The sequence below is a fragment of the Muntiacus reevesi genome, chromosome 4 (genome assembly GCF_963930625.1).
Source record: "Muntiacus reevesi chromosome 4, mMunRee1.1, whole genome shotgun sequence".
In the NCBI taxonomy this organism is placed as follows: Eukaryota; Metazoa; Chordata; class Mammalia; order Artiodactyla; family Cervidae; genus Muntiacus; species Muntiacus reevesi.
In genome coordinates this window covers 161,186,849-161,211,461 of record NC_089252.1, presented here as the reverse complement: position 1 = coordinate 161,211,461, position 24,613 = coordinate 161,186,849, and the positions used below count along the sequence as shown (strand labels likewise).

The window sequence follows — 24,613 nt, the reverse complement described above, 5'->3', positions numbered from 1 at the left end:
CTTAAAAAGCAGATTCCTATAAGCAGAATTCCTGAGCAATTCCTATATTCTAATAGTAGGGGAAAGATCAGAAAGGATTAGGGACAGATGAAGGCAGTCACTGATTTCAAACATTCAGACTTTGTTCAGTAGCAGAGACCCAGGGAACTTATAAAATTGGTGAGTAGCACCACAAAAACAAAGTTTTGGCAAACTCTAAACTGGTTATGTAGGATGGTTTGGGATAGGGACAAGACAGAGAATATAGTAATAATAGTAATAGTCAACTTTTATAAGATGCTTTACATGACCTTTGCAAGTGCAAAAAAATTAGTTATTATTATGTTCAGACAATGTACTGAGCACTTTATATGGGATATTTGCTATGGACTGAATTCTGCCCCTCCTCTTCAAATTCATATGTTGAAGCCCTAACCTCCAGTATGACAGTATTTGGAGACAGGGCATTTAAAGAAGTAATTAAGGTAAAAATGAGGATACAATTAACGTTAAATGAGGCTAAAAAGTGGGGCCCTATGATTGGTGTCCTTATGACAAAGATAGGAGGATGTGGGTGCATAGAGAAAAGGCTATGTGAGGACACAGTGAGAAGGTGGCTGTCTACAAGCCAAGGCCTCAGGAGAAACTGGCTCACTGACCTTGGACTTACAGCCTCTACAACTGTTGAGAAAATAAATTTCTCTTGTTTAAATCAGCCAATTTTGTTATGCAATCCTGGCCGACTAAGACAATGGCTCTTAAACCAGCCCTATTGAGAAATAGTCTCTCCATCATTGTGTCACCCTTGAAGAAACAGAGGCTCAGAGAGCTTAAAATGAATTGCCTAAGACAGTTAACAAGTAGCAGTAAACAGGGTTGAAACTTAAGCTGTCTTACTACAAATATTATAATTCAGTTGTAAATTGATAAATGAAAGGACTTATACACACAGAAGGCAGATACATGACTTATTAGATGTATTAGACTTACTAGATTCGGGCTAAAGAAAAGGGGGGGGGTTATCACTAAATTATTGAGATTTTAGGCCTTAGGGTTCACACAAGTTAAATGAGTAGCTTGTGTATGATGTGTGGTATGTGTATAATTTATATTAAATACTCTGAAAATGTTGTTCAGAGCAGAAAGGAATTATGGCTGAAGTACTCATGGACCTAGTAATAGCAGACTTGGGTAAAAATGAGGGAAGAGATATGGTACTACTGCGGAGGAAAACAGTATTAATACAAAATGGTAAACAAGTAATGAGGTGACATTTAAATGTGAATGATGAGAACAGATCATGTTTCATCTATTTTGTTATTGCCTATGTCTGTCTTTTCTAAGACACTAAATTAATATTTGGTGATGCAGGAAAGAACGGTAGAGAAACGTTGAGATTTAACACTTGGAAGAAGCCACTAAAATTTTTTTCTCCCAACAGGAGCAATAACAGATTGAGACTGTATTTTCCTCCTCTCCTAACTAGGCTTTCTCTTTTTTTAAGGAAGGCCTTTTAGCTAGCTTCAATTCGAATGAAGGAGATAAAAGCTTGGCCACCTTCACACGTGATTTGGTATCTGATACCCGATTGCTGTCTGCGTATGTTTTAAGGAGCAATGAAATAGCTGCAGGATTGTCAATTCCACAAATGCTGCACACAGAGGGTAATCGTTTAGCAATTCTAAACAAAAGCAGTAAGCCCCGAATCAATCATCGGTCACGGCCGTTGGTTTTATTGCGTCCTTCTCCCTTCAGGGGTCTGGCTCTTCAATGCACGTTGAGAGCCCAAGCAGAAGCACTGGTTGCCTTCTGAGAATGAGACAACTATCCCATTCCTGGAGGAGTGCTAGAAGTCGCTACTAGGCCTCTACCAAGAACATCAACTCAGCCGCAATGCGCCTGCCCAGACCGCAGCAGCCTAGCTCTTGCACACACCCCGTAACACCAAAAACAGCTGTACGAGAAAATTCGAATCTGCTGCAGAAACCTCGCCCGCCGCGCTCCAAAGGTTTTAGCCAGCACGGCTGCCTTGCCAGACTACAAATCCCAGCATTCACGCCTCACACGGGAGCCAATAAGGAAGCTACCAATTTCTTCAGCCAATCATACCCTAACCCAGTATAACATGCCGACTGAATTCTGGGGTTTGTGGTTTTCACGTGGCAACATTACACCATCGTGTTTAAGGGGATTGTAGGCCCCGCGTCCGATTCCAAACGAATGCTCCTTCTAATAATTATTCAGTTGGTGCCCCAAGCTAAGCTGTTAATTAGTTTTATTCCCAGGCCTTGTGCGCCTTAAAAATCGTAAACTTTTTTTCTTACTGTCGTACAGGAAACAAGTTTTTTTCGGATGAATGTATCCTCAACCCCCTGGCCACCCGGTCCTTTAACCGTCGCTTTTAAGTATCGCGAGATCAGCTCCTTTGGTTGTAGGCAGGCCTCTGAAGGGCGGATCACGTGTAGATTGACATGGGCCTCAGCCAACAGGATTGCCCTTTATCTGGCGTCTCCACAGCGTGCGTGGGGAGACCTCCGTGAACTCTGACCTTAACTTTCCGTAGCGTCCCGCGTCTACCGTGCCCGCCCCCGGAGCGAAGGAGGTGGGTTTTGGCCTCTTGCCCTAGGGAACGAGTGCGGAGGGAGTGGAAGTGTCCGACTCTTCGGAGAGGCCCTGCTGTACTCCACGCTGCTCATGAGCCCGTTCTCCGGCGAGCAGCGCCGTCGTTAGGCTGGCCCCTTAGCCTCTGCTTCCCCCGGGACAGGCCCACGCCTTGCCGGGGAGGGGGCAGCCTGCCGAGGCGCCTCCCTAGTCAGCGTCTGCGTCGCGCTGCGACCCTGGAAGCGGGAGCTGCCGCGAGCGAGAGGAGGAGCCCCAGCGGCGGCGGGCAGCAGCACCAGCAACGCCGGCGGGCGGGATTGAGGCCGTCAACATGGCGAGCGCCTCGTACCACATCTCCAATTTGCTGGAAAAAATGACATCCAGCGACAAGGACTTCAGGTGAGGCCGAAATCCAACCCTCAGTCCGCCTCGGCGGGCGTCCCCCATCCGCGGCCCTGGCCCTCACACAGGCCTTGCCCCACCCCTTTGGCCTTAACTGGTTCCTCGGCTTTCCCGACGCCTCCAGGCCACCCTCCGCTCCCCGATCCCAGCAGGCCCCTTCCCTCGCTCACCTTCTAGCCCCCTCCCCCCGTTATTTCCTCTAGGCCGTTGCCCATCTCGGGTCATAGGCCCCTTCTGCGTCCCCCACCGCATGCTCTGCCTTCCCAGGACGTGACTTCGCGTCCCAGGTAGCGTGAAGGGGCGAGATCACGCACCGCTGTGGGCAAGGGAGTCACTCTAGGCTTGGAGACGTGGAGGCCAGGCCTACCCGCCGGCCTGCCCGAGGCGCTAGGCCGCCCTGCTCGTGGGCCCCGAGCTGCTGCAGCTGCCCACGCGGGGTCCCAGCTGCGTCTCCTTGCCCGCAGATGTGAGCGGGCCTAGGTGCATTCTGCTTGAACGATTTGCTTTTCCTCCCGAGTCTTCGGGGTTGAGTTATAAACTTTTTCTTTGGATTATCCCTTTTAGTGAAGGTGGTAAGAAGGTGGAGGGGGAGCCAGGATGGTGGAAACTTGACTCCTAGAGTTTTCCCGCCAGCATCTCTTGTCGTTTTTCTTTGGCAGGTAAAAACCCAAGCAGGAACTCAGGGTTTCAGTCTTATTTCCTTATATTCAAAATTACTGCCAGAAAGGTGAATTGCTGAACCTTAAAAAAGTACAGGGAACAAATGGATCTTATTGAAGGGAGTTTTCTAATATGGGGGCGGTGAATATGAAGGTTTGTTATAAAGTTCTGTTCCTGGAGACTTGTGCTGTTGGTTCCAGACCTTCGTCACATGCATATTGAAGAATTGTTATATTTTTACAGATTATCTTGTTTTCTTTCTCCTGTCTTTTTTTGCACGGTAGTAATTGTTATATTCCTTGCTTCCCGCCTTCTATTCCATCACGAATTAAATTTAAATAAGCTCCCAATCTGAAGCCGGTTTTTATATTTTTTGATACTTGTTTTGTTCACTAGTGGTTGTATTTTCTGTGCGTTTTAAAGGGAAGAACAAATAGTCTTCAATTTGAATTTTGGCCGAAGGGGTTTTTTTTTTTTTGTATGAACAGTTAACGTTTTAAAACCTGAGAACATACCCAAACCTTAGGTCCTGGGGGAAATTTTTTCTGTTTGTGTAAGAATTATGAAAAATGTAATAATCGTGTTGCTAGTTAAATTGATATGCCGGTATATTAAAATAGCCAGTGAAATACATTTTGGTTCTGTGGCTTCAAATCCAAGAATGATTTTCAAAAAGTTTTGCTACTTAGGGAGTTTTTAAGTATTGCATTCGAAACTTTTAAAATTAGTTTGCTCATAATATATATTTTAGTGTTTTGGGGAGAGACTATTATTTGGGGTATTTTTAGGTTTGTGAGTTCTAGGGTGAAAATAAAAATTATTGGGGGAAATAAAAGTTGTTTGTTCCTTAAAGGATTAGAATGTTTGTTTCCCTTTGGAGCTTTGCTTGCTTTCCGTACAAGCCATTGAAAATATAGAAATCAAGTCATGTGATAATACTGCATATGTGATTATTGACTGAAGCCTCCTTACATTTTTTGTAAAACAAAGTAATACATATATGCTTGAGGGTTTTTTTTTTTTTTTTTTTTTTTTACAAATTATGTGGAAGAGTAATACTCAGTATTGAACTTGATAAGGGTTATCTACCAGTTTGAGCTTGAATAAATCCAAACATTGCTTGGAGGATTACTTAATTTCCTAAAAATGATATATTTCTAATAGTTGGTGAATGTTATAGAAGATATGCCTAGGAACAGTAACTGACTCTCAGTAATTTGTCATAAAGATACTCTTAATAACTATGTTTTTAAGACTTGTAATAAAAAAAAGACTAATAGACAAGTCTTTGAAACCAAAGCACTATGTATATTAAATAACTGACATTTAAGAGGTTAATTAAAACAGCAATTGTGGTCAAGTACAAGATTTTTCTGTATTTGAACACATGTGTTCTATTTTAAAATGATGCTCTCTAATTTGTCTTTAGAAATTTATATACTTGTTTATTTTGCTGGAAATATCATAGTTGTAGTCACATGTTTTAAAACACCTAATGCTAGAAGGATTTTGAGGACAAGATTAATTAACATTTTAGAAAATCTTAATGTATGCAGACTACTTTACCTTGTGCTAAGGGGGAAAGAAAACAGTACATCCAAAAGGAAGAAACAATCATTTTCCTCATGGTGGAATCCAAAGAGAGTATGACTACTAGTCACAAATATAGGTTCTAGTTCTGTAGGATTCTTTGTTGTAAGCTATCTGGTATCTTGGGCAGACTACTTTGAGATTAAATTTTTACTTTTGAGCAACTTGGACATGAATGATTACAAAACGTCCCTTACAGGACCAGATTTTCAGGTCTCTGAATAACTACATAGTTTTTTAATGTGAGGGGGGTAAAGAAATGGATGCAGGCTTCTAAATTTTGGAATGTCAGCATTTTTTAAAGAATCTTTTTGTTGTTGTAGGACTTAAATTATAGGCTCAAGTTTATTGGGAGAGAAAACCAAAAGCTAGGGTCCTTTTTCTTTCATGTTTTAGTATTCTGTATTCTTTGAAGATGGGATGGTAAGGCTTAGTGCTAGGTGATTCTGTAGATAACAGAATGAAAACTTTAATATGCACAAATAAAGCAAATGCTTCATTTATAAATATTAATCCTAAATATTCAGTGGGTTGAGGTAACTAATGATATTCTGCTTTTATTTTCATGTACTTCACCACCAACTGAATTAAAGTATTCCAGGGAATCAAAAGCTAAAAAAATTTTTTTACCATTGTTTTATCTCTCCGTACATAATAGTTAATACTTACTGTGGACTTTATACACTTGATCCTTACAACTTTAATAAAGGGGATACAAGCAGTCTCTGTTACAGTTGAGGAAACTTCGATCTGGCAATAAGTGCCTGCCCAAGGTCAGTTTGACAGTAGTAGATCTAGGATTTCCAGATACCCTCAGGGCATAAACTCTTAACTACCATATTCTACTTCACCAAGGTTTTTACCAGGGGACATTAAGACCTTCAATTTCAGTTGTAAGTTAGGCTTATGGAATGGTTTGTGCTAGAAGACACTTTAAATTCCCTAAGAGGGACTCCAAAAAGTTGAAGATTAGTGCCTGCCTTCAGTATTATCTGCATGCTTGTTGAGTGGTTAAGACATTTGTAAAAAGATAAGTAACCCAGGGCTGTATGAAGCTTTCAGGCATAAGTGGCAGAGAGCATGAAAGCAAGGAGATTCACCTGCAAGGTGTGACCTGAGCTAGGTCTTGAAGTTCTGGTTAGAGAAAATGAGTGCAGGTGTGAGAGCACTCTATACAAAACACTACTCAGGGAGAGGGTATAGATGACCTTGTTAGACGCCGGCAGGGACCTTGTCTTATTGAACTGAATCCTCCACTTTATTTAGGGCCTTGGTCCTGGTAGTTCTCAATAGATAACTTGTTTTAGTTGAGTTGCATTTTAATTCCAGAGTTAAGGAACAAAAAAAAAAGTATTGGGAAAGTTTCTTGAAGAAATCATTGTAAAATCTACTCATTATTTGATGCAATCTTAAAATAATTTACTGCGTTGTAGAATTTCCCAGCTTGATAACGGTTTGTCATCAAATTTATTTATGTGTTTGGACTATTGGAAAATATTTGCTCTTGAAAGCTGTTTAAAATGCTAATAAAAATCTCAGGCCTGTTATGGAATCATCGGCTTTCAGAGTTGGAAGGGATCTTACAGATCCTGTGATAGCTGAAAGTACTGTGTGGGCATTTACAATAATGTATTATGGGAAGATTGAGGGCAGGAGGAGAAGGGGGCAACAAAGGATGAGATGGTTGGATGGCATCACTGACTCTGTGGACATGAGTTTGAGCAAACTCCGGGAGATAGTAAAGGACAGGAAAGCCTGGCGTGCTGCAGTCCATGGCGTTGCAAAGATCAAACATAACTGAGTGACCGAATGACAACAGTTACAACAGGAGAGACTAAATTATTTGTTCTGCATGTGCTTGAAGAAAAGTAGGTTTAATCAGAAGAAATAGATTTGTAGAGATTTAAGAAGGTGACTACTGAGCATTTTTTAAGTACTTTGCCTGTTGATGGCAGTAATTTATGTGATTTCACTTAATGTGATTTGGAGGGAGGTGTGGATACAGGTACTGCTAACACTCATTATCAGCAATGGTTAGGTCTCACCACTGAAAAGAGGAGAAAGGGACCTCATTGAGGAAACTGGGAAGAAGAAAGATGACTAAAAATTAGTTTTATTTACATGAACAATGTTAAGACTGTCCCAAGTTGATTCATGACTAAGAGAAGTAATGAGGAAAAGTGAGACAGCAGTGGGGTGTGTGTGAAATCTTTGAAAGGTAATCTGTTCACTGGAAGATGCAGTTTGCCAATAGCCTTTAAATCTGTTGCAAGCAAGCAAAATTGTGTTTGTGTATTAGAAGTGTTGTGAAAGCCACTCACTGTACAGTACAGAGTATCTCTTTCTACCATTATTTCTGCCTCTCCACATTGGATTTATTAAAGATGAATAAGTTTCCTCCTCAGGGAACTTTGAGTTCAGTAGAAATAAGCCAAGTGTGTTAAGTTGCAGTCTCTGGCTGTCTAGCCTATAACTTTTTTGAGAGCCTTGGCACAGTTTCTGATGATGGTAGCCCCAGAATATTTGAGTGAATGAGATGACACTGCCTGTAGGTTAATCCACCTGGGACTCCCATGGAAGTTCGCTCGTTCACAACTTCCTCCTCTCCCACCTTAAAACTTTTTTCCTATTTTGTCCTGTTAATGTTACCGTCTACCAAATGTCCCAGTTGGAACCCTTGATATCACCCTTTCTTCTTTACTTTAGTTCCCTGATGAGTATTTCTCAAATTAGTCTCCTTATCTCAGGCCTCGTTTTAATCCAGTACGTTGGTAGTTCTTCCATTAGAATTTTCTTCCTAAATATCACAGCTGATCATTACCTTCTGCACTAATTCCCATAGATGAGATAAACTCTTAAGAGGTTGCCCACCTGAGCTGACTGAAATTACTCTCCCTCAAAGCGCTGACAATCTCCAGGTAACTTAGTGAGTGGTTTCTTTGCTCTTTTATTTCGTATGTAAACACTGTTTCCCATTTTTTCCTTCTTGAAATTTTCACATGTATAGGTGTCCCTCCCACAGGTTGGGTTTGTTACCTTTGGTCTCAATAAGAGGTTGTTAGTACCTGTTTGGATAATTTTGGGAAGGTCTGAGGAGGCAGGGGTTTGTTTGCGTTAGAGTGGATGCTGTCAGAAAGGGGCGATTGGATCCCCTGAGATCTTACGAAATGTTACAAGGAGGCGTGGTAAAGCGGAGGAGCAGCTGTTGTAAAGCAAACGTTGCAGTCGCTCTCTTAGTTAGGAGGGTGTTTGGTATTTTGTGTTGCTGAGTTAACTTACCTGAAATGGGTGTTCTGTGATTATATATAGGAAAACATCCTTTCACTGTAAGATAAGATCTGTTTGGATTATTTATTTGGGTATTATAATTGAAGTTTAGGTATGAACCTCAGAACAGTTCCTGGATTGTAGAGGCTACTGGGCCCCCTTTCTCAGCATCTCTCCCCTCCCCCCAAATCTTCATTTTTTTGGCCAAGAGCAGATGAAGTTGGTCTTCAGGGCAGTAATTCATAATGTTGACGTCTTCACTTTTGCTGAGTTTTTGTTGATCTGGATCAGAGGAGTGGCCATTCGGTGTAGTCTGTAGTGAAACTAGGCTTGTTAATTCTCAATCCCTCTCATGTAAGATGAGTGATTGAACCATCTAATGTGTGATAGTGGTTATTCAATAACATTAAGACTGGACAGGATACCCACTGTAACACCCAAATCCTGTGTTTTCCCTCCTGTTTCTTTATACTTAACTCATCCATTACTACCCCCATATCTAATCCATTTCAAAAGCCTAATAATTTTTAATCTTGTAAATCTCAAATGGGGTTGTTTCTTATTTCACAGTGGTTACTTGTCTAATATGTATTTCTTCCGGAAGACACATCATGACCTTGTGTGCTATCAGGGACAGTAGCTAACACTTCAGCTCTGCACCCGGAGGGGTCACTCTAAACAGCAAAATTACCAACAAAAAGCACAGACATGCAAAAAAAAAAAAGTGGCACCAGATAGACTGAGAAGAGGATGCTTGTTTACAGTTTGAGAGCTGAAATAAGGCAGACCATCACCTTGGGCAGTGTCAGCTTGGAGTGTGTGCGGATACGTGCTTTGGGTGATTCAAATGTTTCATGGGTCTTCACATGTCTGCAAATGGCGTGAAGGCATTGGAGAATTGATTTGGGGGTTACAACACATTTTACTTTGCTAATAATGAGAATTGGCTGTATGTCCATTTTTCCATCTCCATTGACTGCCGTAACTCTAATTCTAGCTGTGATCATTTCTCACTTAGACAGCTGCAGTAGCTCTCCTTACTGTTCTCCATTCAGTCTGCTAAATGAAGTTTGTTTCTCTTCAAACTATTTTCCACAGTGGAACTAGAGTAATACTTGCAAAATGTTAATCTGATCATTGCACTTTTTGTCTCTACTTCACATGCTTTTCAGTAGCTTCGCATCATTTTTATAATAAAGACTAGAATCTTAGTAAGGTCTTCAAATCTCTTTACTCTTTTGGCCCTTGCTTACTTGGTTATAACCTCCCCATTCCCCACACTCAGTTCCTGTTCATGTTTAGGATCTCAGTCTTTTCTGATATACAATTTTCTTTCCAGTCTAGGTCATGTTATTTTGTTATCCCGTTGTCTTTGTTTCATGTTCTTTTCCTTCATAGCATTTGTCTCAGTTCTTAACTACATATGATGTAAGTACTCATTCATGTAGTTTTTAAAAAAATCATTATGCCTCAATTTGATTGTAACATAAGCTTCAAGGTAGCAGGAAGCACTTGTGTTTGCTTTTGCTAGCCCTTGTATCCATAGCACCTAGTACAGTACCTGACAGATAAAAGGTTCTCAGGACATAGTGGATGAGTATATACAGCCTTTCCCATCTTAACCTCAGCCTGTGTTTCCATCTTCCTGTTAGGTTTCCCTGTGTCTCAGACACCCTGAATTGCTCCTCTCTCTGGGGTGCTATGCTCCTCCCAGCACCACCACCACGCACACAGGTTTAAAATCCCAATCCAGCTTTCTCCAGGGAAACCCCTCTTAAACCTTTGAAATCCAAACTGTCAGTTCTTTGGTGTGGTCATTGCCACACACCCTTGAGTATTTTTAAAAGTTTGTGTGAGATTTGTCCAATTTACCTGTTTGTCTGCCATGTGAGATGAAAAGTTCAAAGGAAGGGACTGGGTCTGAGTTTATCATTTCAGCCCTTAGTGCCATACCTAAAGCAATAAATGTGTAAGAGACATTTTACAAATTGGCTTTTCAGTCTGCCATGGACAGCTTTCAAACTGGTCAAACAACTTCTTTTTAAGAGTTACAGTGCAAACTTTTTAACAGATTACCAGAGGAAACTTTCTGGTTTCAGGGTCACAATTAAAAAGTAATTCTTACTATCTCAATCTAGGTTTCTGGTTTTTTAAAAATGATAGCCATTGCTAATTTTGCTGATGCTCTTTTCAGCTTTTAAAAATGTTTAACTGTTAATTATGGATTTTTGAAATAATCAACTTCTTTATTAGAGTATAAGTTCTCTGAGGGTCTTTTGCTTATAATCCAGTCTTTGTAGCATATCAGGCAGTGAATAAAAAAATGGTAAATAAAGGAAGGAATCTCTGTACCAGTAGTTTCTTCAGAACTATAAAATAACTTTTTATTGGGATGATACGCTTTTTTCAATTTAAGTTGATGATCACCGTGTTTTCTCTTCAACCTCATGATTAACATTTCAGAGATTCTTAGATAGATTCTTAGTTAGATTTCTAACTGATATGCCTGTCTAATGGATTTTATCTAAGTAAAATAATTGGTGAAGATGCTTTTCATGCCTTGTGTGTAGAAGTGCGTGCATGGTTCTATTCAGTTTTTTTCTTTTTTTTTTTAACTTTCTGGACTGTTACGCGATTTTAAAATCATTTTTTTATCATGTAAAACGGAAAAGGGCTTTCAGTTAGAACTGTTAATTTTTTAAAGGCACAGGCTTAATTTGCCTGTGTTATCCCAATTTGACCATAATGCTTTTCTTTTTAAGCAGTTTAACAAGACTTTATAAGAATTATGCTTGTGTGTAGCTTAAAGCTTGGTCCTTTGGCGGTGGTTCTTAAGGAGAGGGGGCTGGATGTCTGGTGGAACAGCTTTCTGCTTCAAAACGTCCTGTTGAAAACACACTTGATTCTGGTGGTGGGAGCTGGACGGCGGCGAGAGTTTGCAGTTTGGAGTTTTCCCCGTGGTTTGTAGTATGAGCCGCCCAATCTGACACAACAGTATTACACAGGAGGGTATTCTTAATGTTAAAGATTTCCTGGATAAAATCCAAATCACACAAAGTAAAAGTAAAGAGGCACTTTTCTTCCCCTAAAAGCCTTGATGCAATTATAGTTGACCTCAGAACTATGGGTTTGAACTGCACGGGTCCACTTAACATGGGAAAATTTTTCATTAAATGCATACCATGTATATACTACATGATCTGCCATTGGTTGAATCTGCAGATGGAGAATTGTGTGGAGGTGGATGTTGACTGTAAAGTTATGCATGGATTTTTGATGAGATGTGGAAGACGGGGGTTTGGCACCTGTAATGCCCACGTTGCTCAAGGGTCAGCTTTATTAGACTGAATGAGCATTCATTGAAGGTCCTGTCAATAAATTTGAAATCAAGACTAACCGGAGGAAAATAAAGCCAGTGATAACCTTCTTTAAAAGAGTACGTTAGGACTTATATATGAGTGATAGCATTGGGTTTGAAAACAGTGATTTTTATTAATGCTTAAAAATTTTAATTACTGACAAATTTTAATCTTTTATTAGGTTTATGGCTACAAATGATTTGATGACAGAACTGCAGAAAGATTCCATCAAGTTGGATGATGATAGTGAAAGAAAGGTAGTGAAAATGATTTTGAAGTTACTGGAAGATAAAAATGGAGAGGTACAGAATTTAGCTGTCAAATGGTGAGTTGTTTTTTACTTGCTTCCTACCACCTCAACTTTTAAAAAGCTCAATATGGTACTGGTAAATTTTCTTAGTTTTGTTCTATGCCTTTGTGGAGTGTTTTAGAGTTTGTAGGTGACTTGACTTAGTGTTTATACTTGGTACGTAGACACATATCCTTATGTGTAGTTTCTATATTGGCTAGGACAGTGGTAGTTATATTTTATGACACCTTAGAAAGAGTAGTTCTCTTACTTGTTTGGCCAGATTTTTTTAGCTAGGTTAAAAGGCCTACTTACTGTATATTCCAAGGCGGGATGGAGTTTAAAAACCAATGATAAGGGAAGTGAAAAATAATAAGGTAAAGGTATAGCAGTAGTTAAAACCATAGTTCCCTTAACACTGATAATACAATAGTTACAAAGAATTCCCGTTACCGTGGAGAGTGGTGCATTGAGAGAATCTTTTAGGTGTGATATTGACAGCTGGGTAGAGAATTTGAGTTCCTGGTAAATGGTATTAGTGCATCTTTTTAATTTATGCATATCAAATATTAGAAATCCTTAAAATTTTCATAGTTATTGGTAAGTACAACCTTTGGCTTCCTATTAAGTTAAATTATAGAATTTAATCTCATTTTTTGTGGCATATAATATTTGGTATTAATTTAAATAGAGCATTCTCATTATTTTGAATTTTCTTAGAAAGGCTTTAAATTTATTTTAGGCTAAGGATTTACACATCTGCTGTGAAAACAGGCAAAGTGTGAGATCATTGGTCAGCATAGATTTTTCTAGACATGTAATACAACTTTCTTTAATTTGGGGCATTTGCAAGTTTAAAATAAAATGGGTCTTCAAAAAAAATAAGTTGCAGAATAGAGCAAATGAGTCTAGTTTTACTTCAGTAGTTATTTTCATCTTTTATTTTGGTATGTGCTTATTAACAAATAAAATTTTGTCTAACATATGTGCTGAGCAATTACTAGCCTTTAAAAATGATAATAAAAAGTAGGCTTTGTCTCAGATTGAGAGGTACACAGATCTTTATTCACTTGAGTATGAATCGTGTTAGAAACCTGAGCTTTTGATGATCTCTTATACTTAAAATTTAACAGGTTGGGTAGAAAATGACATATATTTAGTAAAATAAGAAAGAAATTAAGATATAAACAAAAATACTGGTTCTAGGAGGAGGGAAAGTCCTAATAGATAAATTACTAAGTAGCTTTATCAAGAAATTGAAAAATTTATCAAAGAACTCATCACCCAAAAGAAACTCCGTGCCCAAAAATCTTTTTGCACACTCTTTGAAACTTCGAACAACAGATAATTCCAGTACAGATAGTTCTAGAACTATTTCAGAACAAAATACTTTTAAACAAAATACTGATAACAAATTCTGACTAAGTATAACACTAAAAGAGAAGATTACACATCAGTTTCATTTAAATGTTCAAAATAAAATAGTAGTATATTAAGTGTAATTTACCATGACCAAGTGAATTTCATCCTGAATATATGGACAATTTAATATTATGTGCTTTATTAATATGTTTATTTCATCATGTTAATAGATCAGGGGAAGAAAACTATGTGGTTAGTTGTCACGGTGCGGAAGAGACTCAACTTTGGTTCTTCATTTAAAAGAAAAAAATAAAATACAACACTTAGACTACTTAATATAATTAGAGGAATGAAATACCTTCTGAAAACTGGCATCATATTTAATGTCAGAGTGAAGAACAGGTCAGAGATGCTTTGTATCATTAAAGTGAATTCATCATTTTTTTTCAAGTAAAGCATTTAATAATAAGAAATCCATAGGTCCTTTTTTTTAAAAAGTGCACAAACACATTTATACCTCAACCCAAAAGTCAATAAATTACCAGGTACTTTCACACTAAAGGGAGGAACACAAATATCTCTCTATCTTCGTTAGGTTTCTTTTGATGGCATTAGCTACTGTAAGACAAGGGGGAGGAAATTAAGACATAAAAGAATTTTAAAAGGTCATAGGCAAAAACAATCAAGAAAAGAGGATAAAAAATTCAGTGAAGGAGTGTGCTGTAAAATTAACAAAAATTAGCCTTCATATAAGCAAATAAAACAAGATATGGAAACAAATGTCTATTTATTACAGCAACAGAAAGACAAAATGCCTAGCAATAAATGTAACAGATGTTACAATGGTGACTTTGGGTGAGGATATTGTGTGGTTTAAAGTAAGCATATAATTTTATCTTTTAAAAAACTTATAGGAGAGACACTTTAAAATACTCTTGACCAATAGCAAAAATGTACTTGTGAACAAATGGAAAGACATCTCAGGTCCCTGGATAGACTTGACTCAACAGACTTGTTAGTTCTGGGTTATTTTAATGCTAACCTAACTTGAAAAATCAGTAAGTTTTCCCTACAAGCTAGACAGGTTGATTCTAAAGAGCATTTTGGTATGAAGAGCAAAGAGGGGCAGGATATTTGCTTGAATAGACCACAAAAACCCTGAAAATCACTGAAGTTGGAGATGTGTTGGTTAACCCTACGTGAAAACATACTGTTAACGTTTATCTAATGAAAGCAGTGAGGTAGTGACACATTCATAGACCAGTAGTGGAAAATAGAATGGAAACTACTTGATGCAGTTGGTGGCATCATGAGAAAAGTTGAACCTTTTTTTAAAAAAACTGGATTACCGTTTGAAAAACATAAAATGGTATCCTTACCTCACAACTTCTTACTAGCCGTCAACATTGTTCACCTTAAGTTGATTTTATTTTGGATATATTAGTGTTTTGTGACTTTTTGCTGCTGATTAGTAGTTCATTGATATCTTTTTAGGGTTTGGCCATTGTGCATAAAGGTCGTGTGAATATTTTTGTATGATTCTCAGGACATATGTCTTTATTTCTTAGGAAGAATGAAATTGCTGTTTATTTGGTGGCACTAGTGGTAAAGAACCTTCCTGCCAATGCAGGAGACGTAAGAGACTCGGGTTCAATCCCTGGGTAGGGGAGAATCCCCTGGAGGAGGAAATGGCAGCCCACTCCAGTATTCTTGCCTGGAGAATCCCATGGATAGAGGTGCCTGATAGTCTGTTGGGTTGCAAAGAGTCGAACATGATTGAAGCGACTTAGCACGCATGAACGTTTAAACTTTTAAGAAACTGATAGTGTTTTCCAAACAATATTTGTACCATTTTACATGAAAGTACCAGTTGTTCCGCATTATCATCAATGGTTGGTTGTGTTACTTTTTTTTGGCTACGACTCTCAACATTCCAGATGGGCTTCGTACCGTGGATCAAACCTGTGCCCCCTGCAGCGGAAGCATGGGGTCCTGGCTGCTGGATTGCTGGGAAGTCCTGGTTCTGTTGCTCTTTAATTTATCTATTCCAGTTGGTGTATAGGTGTAGTTTTAATTTCCATTTCTCTGAATGACTACTGATGTTTAATGCTGTTTGGTTTATTGCCATTTATTTTTTTGTGGACTTTCCTTATTTTTTAAAATTGAGGTTGTCTTTTTATTACTGAATTGTAGTTCATATATTCTGGGTATATGTCCTTTTGCACTTATATGTTTTTAATTATTTTCTCCCAATTTGATCTTAAATTTTTAATTTACTTTAAAATTTAGTTTGACTTAATTTATAAATTCGTTTCAGCTTTTATGGTTATTGCTTTCTGTGTTCTTAGAAATGTGTTTACATTATGTTGCAAAGATTTTCCCTTGTTTTCTATAAGCTTTATAGTTTCAGCTTTTATTTTTAGTCCTGTGATCTATCTTGAATTAATTTTTATGAAGTAGAAATTGAGGTTATTTTTTTCCCCATATGGATATCCAGTTGTTGAAGCACCATTTATTGAAAGCATCTTCCTTTCTGTACTGTCAAAACAGTTTTGGCATCTCCGTCAAAAGTCAGTTGGCTATAAAAGTGTAAAGTCTATTTCCAGACTCTGTTATGTTCCACTGATCTATTTGTCTATTCTAATGCCAATGCCATACGGTTTTGTTAGCATAGCTCAGGCTTTTTCAGGCTTGGTGCTCTTGGGTTTTGGGGCCAGATAATTCTTTGTTATGGGGAACTATCTTGTATGTTCCATGTATTGTTGGATATGTAGCTGTCTTTCAGCTTTTACGCACTATTTTTGCCAGTAGCATTCCTTCATCCCTCAGTAGGGGCAACCAAAAAGGTCTCCAGACATTGCGAAATTTTTGTTGAAGGGCAAAAGTCTCCCTTGGTTGAGAAACACTGGTACAGATCTGTAGAAGTCTGAAGTAAGGTCTTGTAAGTTTTCTGGACTCATTTTTCTATTCTCAAGAGTATTTTGAGTTTTTAAGTTCTTTTTATTTCATGTAAATTTTAGAATCAGTTTCTCAGGTTCTTTTTTAAAAATAAGCTTGCTCAGATTTTGATTGAAATTGTGTTGAAGTTATAGAAATATTTGAAGAGGATCAGCAATTAAAATAATACTAGATCTTTTAATCGTTAACTGCATTATCTCATAATTATTACAGTATTTTCTGTTCATTCCTCGGGATATTCTACCTTAACAATTGTTGTCAGTGAGTATCCCCCTCCTTTAATCCTGATTTTAGGAATTTGTTTTCTCTCTTTCCCCCTCAATTCATTTAATCAAGGATTTACGATATTTACTCATCAAAGAACTGACTTTAAGGTTTCTCATTTTCCCTATTGTGTGTTGCCTGTCTTATTTTACTGATTGCTGCTGCTGCTGCTTTTTTTTTTTTTTTTTTTACTATTTTTCTTTCTGCTCATTTTTTCCTTTCCTAATTCTTAAACATTTAAAGGTATATTTTCTCCAAGTAGTTTGTGATTATTTTTTTTTATCATTCAGTTTGAAGCATTTTTAATCTCCATTGTGATTTTTCTTTGATTTACCAGTTCTTTAGAAGCAATTTTCAAATATTTAGAGGTTATCTGGGTGTCTAATTTTAATGGTTTCTGACTTAATTGCATATGATCAGAGAATCATACTCTTTAAGATTTCACAGAAGTTTATTTTGTTTTGGTTTGTATTGTTCTGTCTACTCATTGAGATTGGTTTTATGATTCAGCATATGATAGCTCAGTTGGTAAAGGATCTGCCTGCAAAGCAGGAGACCCTGGTTTGATTCCTGGGTCAGAAGATCCCCTGGAGAAGGGATAGGCTACGCACTCCAGTATTCTGGCCTGGAGAATTCCATGAACTGTATAGTCCATCAGGTCGCAAAGAGTTGGACATGACTGAGTGACTTCACTGTGGTGGATGCTCCTTGTGTATATTTGAAAGTGTTTTCTATGGAAGTTGGGTACGGTATATTATAAATGTCGGGTCAAGGTAGCTGGTAGTGTTGTTCAGATTTATGTATCCTTTGTGATTTTTTCTTCTTGGTATTAAATACTGAGAGAAGGAGTGTTAAAATTTTCAACTATCATTGTCTGTTTATCTGTTTTTCTCTTTAATAATGTCAATTTTTGCTTCATGTATTTTAAAACTGTATGATTAGAGGCATATACATATTTATAATTATGTCTTCCTGATGTTTTTATGAGTAAAAATGTTCCTTTTTAAGTATACTGTATCTTGGAATATATTTTTCTTATGTTAATATAGCTGCCCCAGTTTTTTTTTTAGATTACTATTTGCATAGTGTATCTTTTTTCTATTACTTTCAGCTTTTAATCTTTTTATTTTTAAATTATGTGTCTTGTAGACAGCAGATGGTTAAGTCTTGCTTTTTTTCCTTCTATTCAGTTTCATAATTTCTTCCCTTTGATGGCATTGTTTTTTGAGTTCATTGTTTATTGTAAATATTGATGTAGGAAGCTTTCAGCATGCCATTTTGCCTTTTTTCTATTTGTTGTTGTTGGTTTTTATTTATTTGTTTTTGCAAGTTCATTTTTATTTTGTTGGCTGCTCTGGGCCTTCATTGCTGTGAGCGGGCTTTCTCTAGTTGTGGTGAGTAGGGGCTGCCCTGGTTGTGGTGCACAGGTTTCTCATTGAGGCTGGGTTCTCCTGTTGCAGAGCACAGGCTCAGTAGTTGTGGCCCTTGGGCTTAGTTGCCCCGGGGCATGTGGAATCTTCCTGGAGCCGGGATCGAACCCATGTCCCCTGCATTGGCAGGCAGAGTCTTAACCATTGGACCAACAGAGAAGTCCCTGTTGGTTTGTTTTGGTTTTTTTAATACCTTTTTGGGGGTAATATTTTATAGCAACAAATCGAAGTTTGATTTGGGGTCCCTGAAAAGCGACCTTGAAAGTTTAATAATGAGTAATGACTAAGTCAGGCAAGTCTTTTGACTTCTCATCTCTTTAGTGTGTATTGTATTCATTCTAGCATCTGATCCTTCCATTTGAAATGCTCTTTTTTCTAACTGTCCAGTAAATGCCAGTACCTAAAATTTGTCTCTGAGGTGTGGTCTCCTGTCTGTGAATAAATACTAACATTGCATTTAAAAGTTTTCTTTTTTTTTTTTTCAGTTGCGCAGAGTAGTGAATGCCTTCAGTTAATTTCTAAAATAGTTATATGTGAGTTCCTTACCTCACCAACCATATGGTAAATTTTTGAAGATTAGGGCCATACTTTTGTTATTCAGTAGTTTTGAGTACTGTGGCTCTTCAATGGACAGTCATGCCCCAAGTATTATCTATGTGCTAAGTTCTGTGGGAAGGACAGAAGGAGAGCTTGCCTTTATCCTCAGCCGGCAGACTTACCTGCAGTGCTAAATAATAGCAGTATGAGGTACTAATGTGAAAGACATACAAGACGCTTTGGAGGCATGGAGAGATTCTGATTGTTTGCTTTCTGCAACTGATTGCTTGACGCTTAAAACAAGAAAATAAAAGAAATATAAATTCTTGGGCTTATGAATTGAATGAAGTTGGTGTTAGATGGTAGGAAGAAAGGATCACAGTTGGCAAAATGTGATATGTTGGATGGAATTTCTATTGCAGGTAAGTCATGGGATTCTTGTTAGGAACAGACTCCTAATTAGCTTTTTTATTGTTACAAGATGTGTATTTGAAGGGTTTGCCAAGGGTGGGGGTCAGGTGAAAGCATCTTGAGTTTCATGATACTATGAAGAAGATAAGTGGGAAGAAATTGGAAACTGCAAGAAGCTTATTAATCAAGAATTTTTAATACTCTTATTCGTATACTACTAGTCTGTTTTTTTATCTAGGTTAAATTTTTTTTTTCTTTTTGTGTTAACAGTCTTGGTCCTTTAGTGAGTAAAGTGAAAGAATACCAAGTAGAGACAATTGTAGATACCCTCTGCACTAACATGCTTTCTGATAAAGAACAACTTCGAGATATTTCAAGTATTGGCCTCAAAACAGTAATTGGAGAACTTCCTCCAGCTTCCAGTGGTAAGCAAGAGTGTTTTTTCCTTCTATTTCCCTTTTATAAATGGAAGTGTTTCTCCTCTAATTTTTTTTTCTCCTGGTCACAGAGAGAGATCTTTGTAAACATCCCTTTGAACAGTGAAGGGAAAAGAGTCTAGAATCTTATTTTTGCTTAAAAATAAATTCAGTTATTTTGATTGAATTTAAGTATTTCTTTGGAGTGCCAGTTCTGAAAATTTTTGATGTTGGAACTTGATTTTATATCATTGCATGTACAGTGACTTGCAGAAAAGAGTTAGATCAGTGTATGCAATGAGAGAAAAGATAACTAAAATCATGAGTTATTTTGATTAGCTTTCCGTTTTCAGTATTAATTTTGCTTTGCATTAGAATTGATGGTGTAAAACTTAACACTAATAAGATAGCTGTGACAGATTTCAGTTCACTCGTATCTTTAATTCAGGCTTAGCCTTTTATAACTACTTAACAATTTTAAAAAGTTTAGAACAGTTACAGTTAATCAATTTGTCAAGTAATTAGCTTTTGATCTCCAACAGAAATTTTTATGTAAGTTTTAGAATTGGTCTTGACTACTAAGCTATTGGCTTAAATTAACAGTCTAAAGTTACTGTTTCATCTGCAAATGGAGTGAAATTACTCTTTCATGGAAAGATGTATCCTGGTAAAAATGTAGTCTCAGTATGTAGTTTTCATTCATTTACTTGATATTTATTAATCACTGTGCCGTCATGCTAGATGATGCATATGTACTATTTCACTTTGTCTAAACGTCAGTCATATGGGAGGTCTTAATAATGATGTAGATTGTTGATAAGAGAATAGAAATTTAGAGAGATTAGGTCAATTCATACAAAGTTTTGATTAACTTGTTAGGTGAAGAAGATTCATACCCATTATTTTTTTAACCCAAAGGTGATGGGCTTTTTTTTCTTCACTGTATCATGTCATTGTTACTTTACCCTTACTAATTAGTTACTTCAAAAATATTTCACCAACTCTGAAGTATGTCATTTATAGTTGTATTCAGTTCAGTTGCTCAGTCACGTCTGATTCTTTGTGACCTCATGTACTGCAGCATGCCAGGCTTCCTGTCCATCACCAACTCCTGAAGCTTGCTGAAACTCATGTCCATTGATTTGGTGATGCCATCCAACCATCTCATCCTCTGTTGTACCCTTCTCTCTTCCTGTCTTCAGTCTTTCCCAGCATCAGGGTCTTTCCAGTGAGTCAGTTCTTTGTATCAGGTGGCCAAGGTACTGGAGTTTCAGCTTCAGCATCAGTCCTTCTAGTGAATATTCAGGACTGATTTCCTTTAAGATTGACTGGTTGGATCTCCTTGCTGTCCAAGGGACTCTCAAGTCTTTTCCATCCACACAGTTTAAAAGCATCAATTCTTCCAACTCTCACATCCATACATGACCACTTGAAAAACCAAAGATTTGACTAGATGGACCTTTGTTGGCAAAGTAATGTCTCTGCTTTTTAATATGCTGTCTAGGTTGGTCATAACTTTTCTTCCAAGGAGCAAGCGTCCTTTTGTTAGTTATATTGATAATTTTCCTCATTTTTTCCCTCTCATTGAAACATGTTTGTTTTTAGCTGATTTCTGGCTCTTAACAGGAATTCTGTTAACCATGCAAATTTTTACTTTCACAGTGTCTTTTTCCTTTTTTTCCTCTCTCTGGTCAGTAACAATACAGATCTACTTTAAACCATTAATAACCTTTATTGATAGGTCTCCTGGAACAACATTTCTACTTAGATTGGAAACATTCTCATCAGGTTACTACTAAAGATGACTCAAGTAGAGAAAAATGTTATGTGCTTTCCGGTTTAGAGGTGTAAACATTATAGCTGCTAATAGCTCCATAGCTAGCATTCCCACTGGTGCACAGAAATAGTTGTGCAGTATGAGTTTACTGAATTGATATTGTTTTCCCTGTTTCATGTACTCTTCTGCAGTTATCTCTAATTCTTGTTTATGTCTGATAACTTATTGAAAAACAGCCTATTTTGAAACATTTTTCTGACATGGATCTCGAGTCAGTTTTTAAATCAAGTTTAGCGTTGCTGAATGTTTAGTAACTAACTAGAATGAATTTAAGGTGGAATTCAACATACTTGCTTTGAAATTATTATGGTTCCTTTTTCATGCAGGCTCTGCATTAGCTGCTAATGTATGTAAAAAGATTACTGGGCGTCTTACCAGTGCAATAGCGAAGCAGGAAGATGTCTCTGTTCAGCTAGAAGCCTTAGATATTATGGCTGATATGTTAAGCAGGTAAACATGACTGTGGTTTCTATTACTTATATACAGATACTTGCATTTATTAACACTTTCTGATAAATATAATAAAACTTGGTCAAATTATTCATATCTAAATTGTTTTATAAATGTGTGGTTAGGGGTGAGGGAAGAAAAAAGCTAATTATACTTACATAATATTAAATAGCAAGGATATTTCTTGTAGCTTGAAAAATAATAAAATTTGTAATTTAAATATTTCAGCACAGTTTTTAAATTTTGTTTTACCCTTTATTTTCTTGAATACAGTCATCATTACTTGTGGCTAATTCACTTGAACTTGAAAATAATCAAGTGCCTTCATGTGGTACAAATACACAATAAAAGCGAAGAGCTATCCTAGCACACAGAAAGCTTATACTTCACTATAGGCGATAAGACAAATGGCTGTAATGTAAGGCAGAGTTGGACTAAGTATTAACGCAGAGTCTAGTGTACTTTGACATTTAAAATGGAAGGAGCCACGAAAGTTTGTTATGAAACCGCATCTGGATTTAGTTTTGCAAAGTGGTTAGAGCACAGGTGTATGTACTTAAAGATAGACTATATCAGAATATATGAGTAGTCTTGAGTTGGGAAACATTAAATTCTAGTATTCCAGACTATAGCATGAATAAAAGGTAGTCGGAGATCATTCTGATTGAGTGGAGTCTTATTGATTCGATGAGTAGTGGAAATTCAGTTAGACCTTTTGTCCTGTGTGTGACTTTAGCGCTGTACCAGCACAGGACACAGATGTTTGACTGCTCTGAGTCACTGAACTGCACTTGTGAAATGATTTGAGAGAGAGAGGAGTTGAACCAAAAAGGTGATTGAAACTAAGTGTGTAGATTTGTAGAGAAAAGACAATAGGGAGAAGAAGTAATCGAGAGATGGTCAGAGGGCAGAAATTGTAGTAGTTCTTGGACATCTTGAATTTATTTGTTTTCTTCTTATTTTATTTTAAGGCAAGGAGGACTTCTTGTTAATTTCCATCCTTCAATTCTGACCTGTCTGCTCCCCCAGTTGACCAGCCCTAGACTTGCAGTGAGGAAAAGAACCATTATTGCTCTTGGCCATCTGGTTATGAGCTGTGGAAATATAGTTTTTGTCGATCTTATTGAACATCTGTTGTCAGAGTTGTCCAAAAATGATTCCATGTCAACAACAAGAACCTACATACAATGTATTGCTGCTATTAGTAGGCAAGCTGGTCATAGAATAGGTAAGAAATATTTATATAATTAAAATTTTTCTTTAAAGCATATTAATGAATATTTATAAGAACCAATATGCTTTTCTTAGGTGAATACCTTGAGAAGATAATTCCTTTGGTGGTAAAATTTTGTAATGTAGATGACGATGAATTAAGAGAGTACTGCATTCAAGCCTTTGAATCATTTGTGAGAAGGCAAGTTTTTAAGATCTCTATTTTTCAAATAAAATTTTTTCTTAAGAATAGAATAATGAACATCTAGATTTGGTGGGTGAGGAAAAATGGATTATTTTACTCACAGCTGGGTTGAATTTTGAATTTCAGATGTTTTAATTAAGTTTTAAAAAGTGATAACAATACAGTATTTGAGGTGAATATCATCTTTATTTTAAAATGCAGTTGTCACATTTATTTTGAAATGTTTCCTCCTTACTGTTAGAACTTAAAGAACTTGAGAAAGGTCTATATAATTGTCTTTCAGTTGTCTTAATGTGGTTTACCAGAAGAAATTAATTATCTGGTCAGAAATACATACTAGTGAATTTTGTATCTCCTCAACAATTTTTGAGATCTGTTACATCTATTTTGCTAGAGCAGTGATTCTCAGTTTGAAAACCTTGGTTCTAATAATAACTGTATTTATGTGTGAGAAGATCACACTGGCTAAGTAGCGAGATTGTCCCCCCCCCCCCACTCCTGGCTAGAATTGACAGCATTGTAGCGCAGCGTTTTGTGACTTGACTGTTGCTGTTTGTAGTAATAGTAAGTTTGTTATACGACAAAACCTAAATTAATGTACCCTGCCATTTTCACCAGTAATGCTAGTTACTGAAGAATGCATTTATTTGGCCTTTGTGTTATAGTTGTATGTTGAAAAGATAGAGTGTATACAGATCTCTCTTTGTATGACCCCACACTAACCATATCATACCATTTATTGTAAGAATCATCCTGACTTCAAAAGTGTTAAAATGGTGGTGGTGGTGGTAGGAGGGAAGAGTTCATCTTAAAATTGATTAAAAAAGAGTAATTTGGAAAGTAAATCTCTTCTAAAACATGAAGTCAGTGAGAGGGAAGGAAGTGAGAGGGAAGACAAAATCTGGTAATAAAGTTGACAGATATTGAATCAAGAAGATAAGTACAATTATTCAAGGCAGCTTTTGTTTTTTCTACAGATGTCCTAAGGAAGTGTATCCCCATGTTTCTACCATTATAAGTATATGTCTTAAGTATCTTACTTATGATCCTAATTATAATTATGATGATGAAGATGAAGATGAAAACGCCATGGATGCAGATGGTGGTGATGATGACGACCAAGGTATTTCAAATTAAGTAGAAGGATTTGTTATATTTTCATGAAAGAACTAATTATAGATGGAGATGATTCTTAGCCCCAGAATCTACTGTTTGCTTGCTTGCTTATAATAGTGAAAGTGTGAATAACCACGATATTCAGCAAGAGCAAGTCGATTTAATTACGGGGCATCCAGGTATTGAACTGTATGCAACATTTTCAAAATCATGTTCTAGGTAAATATTTGTTAAAGCAGTTAATAAGTTGAATGAAAAGTAGAGAACA

At 37.2% G+C, this 24,613-nt stretch overlaps 1 protein-coding gene across 1 annotated transcript in view; it reads left to right on the top strand.

The window, feature by feature from the left end:
* The first annotated feature begins 2,587 nt into the window (after positions 1–2,587).
* The window catches only part of CAND1 (cullin associated and neddylation dissociated 1), a 34,284-nt gene continuing 12,258 nt past the window's right edge, over positions 2,588–24,613 (top strand). Inside the window, exons 1-7 of the mRNA XM_065934686.1 lie at positions 2,588–2,979; positions 12,040–12,183; positions 19,380–19,534; positions 21,689–21,812; positions 22,784–23,040; positions 23,121–23,226; positions 24,207–24,352. Of these exons, the coding sequence (XP_065790758.1) occupies positions 2,912–2,979; positions 12,040–12,183; positions 19,380–19,534; positions 21,689–21,812; positions 22,784–23,040; positions 23,121–23,226; positions 24,207–24,352 (1,000 nt within the window). The 5' untranslated portion in view covers positions 2,588–2,911. The remainder of the gene's footprint in view (positions 2,980–12,039; positions 12,184–19,379; positions 19,535–21,688; positions 21,813–22,783; positions 23,041–23,120; positions 23,227–24,206; positions 24,353–24,613) is intronic.